Genomic DNA, 12,584 nt, shown 5'->3' on the forward strand with positions numbered 1-12,584 from the left:
AAAGTATACATTTGATCAATACCTTCATGGATGTCATCCATTGGCCATTTGTTGACCAGCAGATGTACCAAACTCCACCACATAGTGAAGCGTGCTACGCTGTCCAAGTTATTTTCATAGTGTGGCTGTTCACATGCAACTTATATTGACTCTGTGACATTATCAGCATGGCAGCCACAGCTGCTACATCTGAAGTTTCCCATGTTAAAGTTCTTACATGTTTAAAGTGTACTCTTATTGCTGAATGGGTGCCGTCTGTTGGCCTTTCATCTGCTGTAGGCCCAAGTAAGAAAAAGGTTTGCATTAAGGGGAATCTGTCAGCAGGATTTCACACCTCATACTATTTATTTGTTCTTGTATCTCATTCAAAGACAAGTCCAGCAATACCTTTACATGGCCATTCTGTCCTCCATTACTGAGAAAATATCATTTGAATTAAAATGAGGCTGAAAAGCCATTTAAAGGTCTAAAGCCTCTGTGATGCCAGCTATATTCCCCACCCAGCACCGCTGCCTCCTGCTTGACTAACCGCTTCCTTGCTCAAAGTCAAACAGTATAGAGGCAGTCAGTCAGCTTGACTGACAGCCTCTGTTCTGTGTTACTTTAAGGCAGAGCAGACGTCTGTCAGCAGGAAGAGTCGGTGCTGGGCGAGGAATTGAGCTGGAGTGACAGAGGCTTGAGATCTACAAGTTGCTCTTTAACCTCATTTGCATATCAATTCAAACATTAATTACTCAGTATCAAAGGAAAAGACCGACCAGGTAAAAATATTGCTGGACTTTTCTTCGGAAGGGCTACATGGACATAGAAATAGTTTGAGGCTGAAATCCAGCACCCGAGCACCAACCCCAGGCCAGGAGGTCTCCGGGAACTCTAGGTAACGATCTGGATCTGGCAACTCAGGTAATTAAGTAAAAAAATGGAAAATGAAGGAAAAAGAATGGGAAAGCAGGATCATTATACTTACCAGTCTCACTGCTACTGGGCCGCCTCATACTACTTCTGTACCACTCATTATCCTTCATACATATTCACTGCTTTCCTCCCCCATCGGCAGTCCCGGCGTCTATGATTGATTGCAGTCAAACCGCACTTACTCTACCCCCCCAACCCCTTTCTACAACCATTTTAAAGAGCCTGATTTCGGTCCCCATAGATGTAAAGTTGAAACCAGAAGTTACATACATTATCTAAAAAGACACATAGGCACGTTTTTCTCACTATCTGACATGAAATCAGAATAAACCTTACCCGTTTTAGGTCAATTAGGATTAACAAAATTATTTATATTTGCCAAATGCCAGAAGAATGAGAGAATGTTTTAAGGCATTTTTATTATTTTCTGGAAAATTTTTATTAGTATTTGGTACCATTGCCCTTAAACTGTATGACTTGGGTTATATGTTTTGTATATCCTTCCACAAGCTGCTCACAATTGCCCATTCATCCTGACAGAACTGATGTTTGTAGGTAGCCTTGCTCACACCTGCCTTTCCAGCTTTACCCATAAATTTTCATTAGGATTGAGATCAGGGTTTTGTGATTGCCACTCCAAAACATCGACTGTGTTATCCTTAAGATACTTTGTAACCAGTTTGGCAGTATGCTTTGGGTCATTGTCCATTTGGAAGTACCATTTCTGCCCAAGCTTTAATTTCCCGGCTGATGTCTTGAGATGTTGCTTCAGTATTGCCACAAAATCTTCTTTCCTCATGAAGCCATCTATTTTTTGAAGTTCACCAGTCCCTCCTGCAGCAAAACAACCCCACAACATGATGCTGCCAACCCCATGTTTCATAGATAGGATAGTGTTCTTAGGCTTGAAAGCTTATCCCTTTTTCCTCCAAACGTAACGATGGTCATTATGGCCAAACAGTTCAATTTTAGTTTCGTCAGACCACAGGACATGTCTCCAAAAAATAAGGTTTTTGTTCCTGTGTGCATTTGCAAACATTAATCTGGCTTTTTATGTTTCTTTTGGAGTTATGGCTTATTCCTGGCAGAGTGGACACTCAGCCCATGTTGATACAGTACTCGTTTCACTGTGGATAATGACACATTCTTACCAGCTTCCGCCAGCATCTTCACAAGGTCTTGCTTTTGTTCTGTGGGTTGATATGCACATGTTCTGGTACACAGAACCCATCTCCTTTGTGAGTGGTATGATGACATTTCCATCTTGTTTGTACTTGTGTATAACTGTGTGTACATATGAACAAGGCACCTTAGGTATCTTGAAATTGTGCCCAAGGATGAACCAGTGCAAGTCCATAATTCTCTTTCTGAGATCTTGCCTGATTTATTTTGACTTTCCCATGATGCTACACCCAGAAGCAGTGTGTTTCAGGTGTTTCATTAAAATATATCCTCAGATATGTCTCTAACTCAGATGTTACCAATAAACCCATCAGTAACTTCCAAAGATATAACATTTACTCTGATTTCATGACAGCGAGAAAAACATGCATATGTGTCTTTTTAGGTAGTGTATGTAAACTTCTGTTTTCAACTGTACATATACTGTATATCCATTTATATACATACTGGCTGTTGACCAGTTCATGCAGCTCAGAGGTTCATGCCTTTCAGCAGAGACGTCAGCTAACGGGATACCCTGATGGAAGTGGTGAGTACATCTGAAGAGACATTTTGCGGGACCTACCCTATTATCAAGCCCTTGATGGACACTCATCCCTTGCACTTATAACCTACCAGTTGGACACTCGTATTTTTTCTGTTCCTTTGCGGCCATCCACCTGTAAAATAGTCTGGCAGACTTTATCAGACATCTCAGAGGTAGTACGCTTAATGCTTTGCTCATTCTTCTTTGAGCACTGGAAAAATTTTATCTTGTAAGTATATTCTTGCTTTCCACATTACCCAATCAATTACTTGTTCCACCTTTTTCTTTAGGGACTATAGTATATGTATCCTTTTAATTTACCATTGGGGCAAATGTGTCAATTCCTTTGTCAGAAATTGATATGGAGAAATGTTCTCCCTATATTTCCTCTGACCTACAATCTCTACTTTAGCTGCCTCTCAGAGATCTTTAGGGACATCTTGTGGTCATTCAGTGGTATTACATCTTCTAGATGGGTCTTCCAAATGGACAATGATCCGAAGCATAATCAAACTGGTTACAAAGTGGAATAAGGATAAAAAAATAAAATCAATATTTTGGAGTGGTCATCACAAACCCCTGATCTCAAACCTATTGAAAATTTATGAGCAAGGCGACCTACAAACATGGGTCAATTACACCAGTTCTGTCAGGAGGAATGGGCCCAATTCCTACCAACTATTGTGAGAAGCTTGTGGAAGGATATCCAAAATGGTAGACCCAAGTCAAACAGTGTAAGGGCAATGGTAGCAAATACTAATGAAATGTATGTAAACTTTTGACTTTGCAGAAAGTAATAAAAATGCCTTAAAACATTCTCTCTCATTATTCTGGCATTTGGCAAATATAAATAATTTTGATTCCTAATTGACCTAAACCGGAAAAGATTTATTCTGATTTTATGTCAGATAGTGAAAACAATATGGAGATGTGTCTTTTTAGATAGTGTATGTAAACTTCTGGTTTCAATTGTATATGCCATATATGTATGTATACAATGTATGTTATTAGCATAAACTTCTCTTCCCTCAAAGAATCAAGATGTAGGAGCAAAATAAAAAAGTTATAACTATCAGAATATTGTGATGCTACTCAAAATGTAAAAAAAAATAAAAAGTGATAAAATAAAGCCCTTACAAATCTCTCTCGGCAGAATAATAAACACATTATAACTGTCATTATATAACAATGCAAACAAAAGGAATACATTTTTGTAAGGCCTGAAACACAAGTCTGCTTAAAACACGTGCGTGTCTCGTGGTCCGTTTTTCGGGTCCGTGTTCCGTTTTGGAAGTCTGTTTCTCCGGTAAGTGTGACATCAGTGTGATGGCGTATGCTTGCCGTGCGTGCGTGTTGAATGTTCGTGTATGTGTGAGATACGTACGTGTCATGTCCGTGTGCAGTCCGTGTGTCTTGAGCCATTTCACCATTTTTAATAAAAAAAAAAAACACACGGACCGTACGGTAAACACACGTCCGTGTCACGTACGTGCAGACACGGACCCATTGACTTTAGCGGGTTAGTATCTGCGTGATGCCGGTGAAACGCGGACATGTCATCCGTGTTTAAAAACGCACATACGTACAATCCACACGGACAGATGTTCCGTGTGGCTTCACATGTATGTCTGTTACCATAGGGTAACATTGGTGCACGTGTGTTCGTGCCGCCGGTACGTGTCAAAAAATCCCTAACAAGTACCGGCGGCACGGATGTGTGTTGCAGGCCTAAATCAGTGTTTTTAGTCTGGTAAATAGCAAAACATAAAAACTATATAACCCCCGCATCGCTGTAATCATACTAACTTGAAGGATAAAGTTGTTTTATCATCTTTGCTGCATTGTCAACTGAGTAAAATTGCTTAAAAAACAATTAAAGAAACTTCCTTAAATCCTGTTTATTTTCTAATTCTGATTCACAAAAATCGTAATTAAAAAAACAGTTAAAAAATGTTATATACCCCCCAATGGTACATATGAAAACTTCACCCCCTCTACATTTTCACATCTGTTAATTGAATATTAGAGGTTTCCTATGTTTCTAGTAGCTCAAAGGTGCAGGAAAAGCAACATGACTCCCAAAAACCAATCTAGTAAAATCCACACTCGCTAAGCCAAATGCTCACCAGCCCAAACAACAGATAATGTCAACATGTACATCATTGCTGCAGAAGGGAGAATGCATTTAAAGTGTTTTAGTGATAATCTGCTGGATTATTCATCAATATGAGATGGATGGTGGTCCAATAACCACCACACCCAGTGATCATATGAAAACTGCTCTAGCAGCATCCGGATATATAATTTTGTGTGGAACATAGCAGCCCTACACATTGCTAGTGTCTTCAGACAAGTATTGCACTTTATCTCCCATTAAAGGGACATTTTTGCTCTGTAATCTGTTTCTCCTGATGTGCAGTTGGTCTCTCCCAAAAAAGTAATGGCCCTAACTGAATGAATCCCAGGGGGTGAGAATAATAATGCCCTTACTGCGAGGGTAACCTCAGACTTGGACATTTTGTTTGCCCCCTCAATACCCATAATGGTCATCTTTTGACACTTTTTTTACACCTTAAGTGTAATCTATGATGAACCTGACATAATCCAAGTGGCTTAGGAAAAGATCATGGACCTGACACAAGGGGGCCTGCACCACCTAGGACTTTAGTTCAGTTATTTTAGTGGTCCATAGAGGGTATGTGGAATGCTACAACTCTTACATATCAGTTTTATTGTGGCTTTTTGCATAAACTTAAGGACACTCTGGCTCTGTATACTCTGCCCTGTTTCTTGGGGAGGCCATGTGTTATGAGGGCTGACTGCTTGTAAATAATATGTAACGAAATTTACAAACATAGCACGGGGTCCACGATGCAGCGAGAAATGCGCAGAGTGTGTGTGAAGCCAACAAGCAAGCACCCGAATAACAAGGCTGCGGGAATGGCAAGTGCACACGTGCGGGATCTCAAGGAGCTGACTGTGATGTCGCTCATGTAAATCCATGGTATCACGCTCACAGGGGCGTGTTACCACGGAAAGCATGCAAACAACACGCGGACAACATGGGTAACCTGCTGCACAGCCGCCCGCCCCGCACGCACAGAGTGGCAGCCAGCAGGCTGCCCGCCCACCCTGCCCTGCGTGCAAGCGGCCGGGTACCTGTGCTTGCGTGCGTGCGGGTGGCAGCCGGGTACCTGTGGCTGTGTGCGGGCGGCAGCCGGGTGCTTGTCGGTGCCGGTTGCCTCCCGCACACAGGCACCCGGCTGCCTCCCGCACGCAGGCACAGACATCTAGCTTCCACCCGCACGCAGGCACAGGCACCCGACTGCCACCCGCACGCAGCCACAGGTCCCGGCTGCCACCCACATGCAAGCACGGGTACCCGGCCGCTTGCATGCAGCCACAGGCACGCGGCCGCCCGATCGCCGCACAGACAGGACCCCCAGGTAAAGCTATATTCGGATTTTAAGACGCACCCCCCATTTTCCTCCTAAATTTTTGGGAGGAAAAGTGCGTCTTATAATCCGAAAAATACGGTAATTTATGATTTTTACATCACAATTTTTTAAAGAACCTGTACAAAATGAACATTACATCACTATATAAATTCCTAGTGCAGTTTCCAAAGTGTGGTCACTTGTGGGTAGTTCCTGATGTTTTGACACTTTGAGAGCTCTGTAAATATGACATGGCGTCCACAATCAATTCCATACAAAATTGTTCTCCAAAAGTCAAATGATGCTTATTCTCTTCATAGCTCTGCTATGTGCCCAAACAGTAGTTTTCATTCACATATAGTTATTGTGAATCTTCTGTGGGTCCTAAAAGATCTCTACACTCCTAGATACATTCCTTGAGGGATGTAGTTTGCAAAATAGGGTAACATGTGGGTTTTTTGCTGTTTATACACTTTGGGTGTCTCAACAAATGCAACATAGCGTTTGCAACCTATTCCAGCCAAAACTGTGCGCCGAACATCAAATAATATTCCTTCCCGCCTGTGTCATGCCATGTGCTCAAATAGTAAATTCGAGCCACTTATTGGGACATAATAAAATGTTCACTGCATTTACTCATATCACAACTTGTGAAATAAAATCAATTGAGGCTAAAGCAACATTTTAGTTGTTATTTTACATTTTTTTCATTCAACATTTCATTAAATCTTGTAATCTACCTGAAGGTTTAACAATTTTCCTGATTGAGGTTTTGAATACTTCAAGGGGAGCAATTTTTAAAATGCCATTACTTTGGTGGGTTTTATTACTTATAGCCTCCTGGAAGTCACTTCAAAACTGAATAAGTCTGTAAAAATGTGTTTTGTAAACTATTGAAAAAAATGAAAAATAGCTGCAAAACTATTAACCCTTCTAACATCCTAACACAATAACAGTAATTTTCAAAAATGATGCTGATGTCAAGTAGACATATGGAAAAGGTTATTTATGAACTATTTTGTGATGTATGAATATCTGCTATAAGGGCATTCAAATTTATCACAGTTTGAAAATTGAATTTGAATTTTTTTTAAAATGACTCACAATTTCCAATATTTTCATAAATAAACTGACATTTAATTGACCTAAATGTACCACTATTATGAAGTACCACGAAAAAAAAACATTCTCAGAATCACTGACATATGGTTTCCAGAGTTATTACTGCATAAAGTGACACTAGTAAGAATTGAAAAATGATGGCTCTGTCAGGAAGGAGAAAACAGGCTTCAGCGGTAAGGTGTTAAAAAGTGAATTATCATTGTTAAGATGTGAGAAATGTTAACAGAAGTATTACCTCTATCCCTTAGAACAGTAGTCCGAACCTTTTACCTTAAGATCCCCTCAACCTACAGCATGTTGAGACCAGCACCACTCTTATGACTGAAAGCCCGAGGCTGCCCAGAGGAATAAAGTTAATTTCCTCATGGCAGGGGGCTCTCAGTGCATACACCACACAGCTTCAGAATGCTATTAACCTGCAGGCTAACCCCATATCTGCAGGTTACTAGCATTTCTTTACATTACATGTTTGCTTTAATTATCTTCTGTGTTGATTATCTCACAGAGCTTAGTATTATCATTGTTAAGGTGGCTTTACACACTGCAACATTGCAAACGACTTCGCTGTAACGTCACCGGTTTTGTGAGGTAATAGCGACCTCCCCAGCGACATTGCAGTGTGTGAAACACATCAGCGACCTGGCCCCTGCTACAAATCGTTCAGGACCATTCTTTGGTCCTTTGTTTCCCGCTGTGCAGCATGATCGCTAGAAAGTCTCAGTGTGTAAAGGGGCCTTAAATGTGCAGGCAGCAGGAGCCGGCTTCTGCGGACACTGGTAACCACGATAAACATCGGGTAACCAAGAAGCCCTGTCCTTGGTTACCCGATATTTACCTTCGTTACCAACCTCCGCTGCTCTCACTGTCAGTGCCGGCTCCTGCTCCTTACACGTGTAGCAGAGTACACATCGGGTAATTAACCACATGTGTGCTGTAACTAGAAGAGCAGGGAGCCAGCGCTAAGCAGTGTGCGCTGCTCCCTGCTCTCTGCACTGTAGCTGCGTGCCCTGGTAACCAAGGTAAATATCGGGTTTGTTACCCGATATTTACCTTAGTTACCAAGCGCAGCATCGCTTCAGTGCGTCGCTGCTGGCTGGGGGCTGGTCACTGGTTGCTGGTGACAGCTCACCAGCAACCCGTGTAGCGATGCTCCAGCGATCCCTGCCAGGTCAGGTTGCTGGTGGGATCGCTGGAGCGTCTGACTGTGTGACCTCTCACCAGCAACCTCCTAGCAACTTACCAGCGATCCCTATCAGGTTGTATCGTTGTTGGGATCGCTGGTAAGTTGTTTAGTGTGACGGTACCTTTAATGTAATGTTTCCTTGTTCATGATGACTCTTATAGGTTTCATGATGGTGTAAAACACCTGTACAAAGTAAACTGGAAAAGTAGTAGAACTATTAATTTTATTTTGAGGTTACATTTTAGCGTGTCTCAAGCGAACATTGCATAACATTACTTTTTTATTTGTTTTTATCTCTAAAATGGTAGCAGTTTCTTCGGTCAGTCCACCAACAAACAGCCCAACAACAGGTATGTACGTTATAAAAGAAACAAAGGGCTACGTCTCTAAAAACACTTGATTGCATTAAGGGTGTGCTCATAAGAACCATTATGTTTCTAGTTTTTGTCATTGATTTTCTACAGTTTTTGTACTGTCATTTTAAAAAGCTGTGCAATATTTTATGCCACTGGTTTGCAAAACCTATGCTATTGATGAAAACATAAAATATACTGTAAACACACCGAAAGGGTATGTGCATACCGTTTGTAGCGTCTAGGTACACAATATATACAGAATGCTGTAGATTTTTTACTTCTACCTAACACTTTAACATGGGCCATCTGACAACTGACTTTTCAAATTGTTGATCCAAATGTAATACAACGGGGGAGATTTATTACTATACTGTAGTCACCTGTTTTCTGGGGTTAATAAATTAACAGATTTTGGGGTGACAGTTTTGGCAAACAATTTAAGGCTATGTTCACACTAGAAAAATGATTTTTCTTAAGAAATTTTCTTAAGAAATTTCTTAAGTGAAGGATTAGCGCACCTGCGTTAAAAAAACACACCAATAACGCACCGAAAAACGCATGCGTTTTTACCACGTTTTTGGTGCGTTTTTTGCAGGTTGGTCCCTGCGTTTTTTAATGCTTTAACAGCAATAAATAATCTAGGTAATAGATAGATAATGGATAGATAGATAGATAGATAGATAATGGATAGATAGATAGATAGATGGAGAGATGAATAGATACATAGATAATAGATGAGAAAGACCTATATAATGTCCCACCTCCCTGCATATTCTAAGCTGGCACCCTTTAGTGACTTTCATGTGGCACTAAAGGGTGCTTAGCCTTATATTTAGCCAAAAAAAAAAATAATAATTAAAAAAAATGATGTGGGGTCCCCCCTATCTTTTGTAGCCAGCTAGGGTAAAGCAGACAGCTGCAGCCTGCAGACCACAGCTGGTAGCTTCACCTTGGCTGGTAATCCAAAACAGAGGGCACTCCACGCTGTTATTTTAAATTAAATAAATAATTTAAAACAAAAAACATGAGGTCCCCCCCAAATTGGATCATCAGCCAAAGTAAAGCGGACAGCTGTGGTCTGGTATTCTCAGACTAGGGAGGTCCACCGTTATTGGACACTCCGCAGCCTAAAAATAGCAGGCCACAGCCGCCCCAGAAGTGGCGCATCCATTGGATGTGCCAATCCTGGTGCTTTACTCCAACTCATCCCATTGCCCTGGTGCGGTGGCAAACGGGGTAATATATGGGGTTGATGCCAGATGTGTAATGTCACCTGGCATCAAGCCCTGGGGTTTGTGATGTCACGTGTCTATCAGATACCTGACATCACCAACCCAGTCAGTAATAAAAAAAAATAGACAACAAAAAAAGTTTTATTTGAAAAAACACTCCCCAAAACATTCCCTCTTTCACCAATTTATTTAAAAGAACAATCAAATCCGGGTCCAGCGTAATCCAATAAGGGGGTCCCACGACGATCCATACCATAGTCACTGTCCCAGTCAATGAAGAACAGAATGTTCACCATTGACTAGGAGAGCAGTGCAGTGACCTGAGCTAACATCATGACTCAGGTCAGCCCAGGTCACTGCACGGGATGACGAGCGCTGCTGTCAGGAGGTTAGATGAGATCATTGCCTGCTGTGATCCTCTGCACTCCTGATGTCAGCGTGGTCACTAACTTCTATGCCCGCCGCATTCTCAGCAGTATCGCGAGAGCCCGTGAAGTCACCACTAGTGACAGTCTTGGGCCGCCCGTGAGATGGGCATAGAAGGCAGTGACAGCGCTGACGTCAGGAGAGCTGGAGATCGTCACAGCAGGTAATGACCTCATCTAACCTCCTGACGGCAGCGCTCGTCATCCCCATGGCTGCTCGCACTGCAGTGTGAGAAGCTGCTGATACTGCTGTGTGAGCAGCCGTGGGGCTGGAGCGGGACACAGACTGCACGGGCACCCGACGGAGGTCACACAGAAGAGCTTCCCTGCGGCTTCCGGGGATTTTGCGGGCCCATTGACTTGTATTGAGTCACGGTCCGTTATCATGGAACAGAATAGGACATGTTCCATAATAACGGAGCAGACATACGGCATCCGATGGGTTTTTTGTAGGATCGGATGCACATGGAAGTGCTTCTATGTGCCATCCGATCCTACACAAAAGACATTAAAAACATAGTCCTGATGATTACATTACAGTCAATGGAGTGAATAACGCAGTTAGCTGTAGAAAAGAAGTGACATGCTCATTCTTTTTCTTAAGAAAATCTACTGAAAGAATTTTCTTAAGAAAAAAACGCAGTGTGCGCAGGTTTCTGCAGCAAAAAACGTACCAAAAACGCAGGTCAAAAATGCAGTGTGTGAACATAGCCTAAACTTTTTTTTTATTTTATATAAACATATTTTGTGTCTTTATATTGTTTATTTACAGCACCACTTTTTTAAAAAATCAGATTTTTTTTTTTATTAAACACATTTTTCCTTTTACATCAAAAATAAACACATGTAAAACCAAACAATAAACAGTACACCCATGGTCTATACATATTATACATCTTTATAAAAGAGGTTATGTCAGTACATTCAATATTCATTCTCATAACAATACCTCTCTCCCGCCATACCATCCTCCTTTTGCTATTATCCAACCACACCAGCCCAAATCAAGTAAGATTATCTAAGAGTTATGAAGGAAGAGTACTGAACAGACACTGGTAGCTACCTACTCACAAGGAGTAATGTCGACATCACACGGGACGATAAATCGTGCGATCGCATAAGCGATCGCACCCGCCCCCATCGTTTGTGCGTCACGGGCAATTAGTTGCCCGTGGCGCACAAAGTCGTTAACCCCCTGTCACACTTACTTACCTCCCGGGCGACGTCGCTGTGGGCGGCGAACATCCTCTTCCTGAAGGGGGAGGGACGTTCGGCGTTACAGCGACGTCACACGGCAGCCGGCCAATAGAAGCGGAGGGGCGGAGATGAGCGGGACTTAAACATCCCACCCACCTCCTTCCTTCCGCATTTCCGGCGGGACGCAGGTAAGCTGTGTTCGTCCTTCCCGGGGTGTCACACGGAGCGATGTGTGCTGCCACGGCAACGATGAACAACCTGAGCACAGAAGGAGGAACAACTTTATGAAAATGAACGACATGTCAATGAGCAACGATAAGGTGAGTATTTTTGCTCATTCACAGTCGTTCGGAGGTGTCACACGGTACAATATCTCGAATGATGCCGGATGTGCGTCACTAACGACGTGACCCCGACGACATATCGCCCAATATATCGTACCGTGTGACGCCGGCATAAGAACTGATCCATTACACTGTGCTGAAGTAACCCAGGGGAGGAAAATGCTGCAACATCCAACCACATTTTCCAAATCCTATAGAATTTACTGAAGACGTTTCTTTTAAGATATACACCTCTTTCTAGTCTGATTACATTATTCAATTTATCATTAAGCGATATATTTCGGCTGCAGTATTTTAGCTTTATTGACTTTGTATCATCCCTCTCTGCCTTAGGCTACTTTCACACATCCGGTTTTTGCTCTGCGGCACAATACGGCGCTCTGCAGAAAAACCACAACCGTTTTTTTTGCCGCCAGTTGCGCTTTTTTTTGCATAGACTTACATTAGTGCCGTATTGTGCCGCATGGGCTTGCATTCGGTCCGGTTTTTGCCGCATGCGGCAGATTTAGCCGATGCCGCGGCCGGATAGAACGTTGCCTGCAACGTTTTTTGCTCCGGCAAAAAAAACGCATTGCGCTACATCCGGCCGCTGCGGCGCATTTTTTAATGCATAAGGACAAAGAGACAGAAATCAGAGTATATTGTATAAAAAAAAAATGTTTTTA

At 42.3% G+C, this 12,584-nt stretch overlaps 1 protein-coding gene across 2 annotated transcripts in view; it reads left to right on the top strand.

The window, feature by feature from the left end:
• ADGRG2 (adhesion G protein-coupled receptor G2) overlaps positions 1 to 12,584 on the top strand; it is a 229,208-nt gene that overhangs the window by 129,692 nt on the left and 86,932 nt on the right. For both annotated transcript variants that reach the window (XM_075335436.1, XM_075335437.1), the window contains one exon: positions 8,674 to 8,715. In XM_075335436.1, the coding sequence (XP_075191551.1) occupies positions 8,674 to 8,715 (42 nt within the window). The remainder of the gene's footprint in view (positions 1 to 8,673; positions 8,716 to 12,584) is intronic.

This window comes from Anomaloglossus baeobatrachus, chromosome 2 (assembly GCF_048569485.1).
Source record: "Anomaloglossus baeobatrachus isolate aAnoBae1 chromosome 2, aAnoBae1.hap1, whole genome shotgun sequence".
In the NCBI taxonomy this organism is placed as follows: Eukaryota; Metazoa; Chordata; class Amphibia; order Anura; family Aromobatidae; genus Anomaloglossus; species Anomaloglossus baeobatrachus.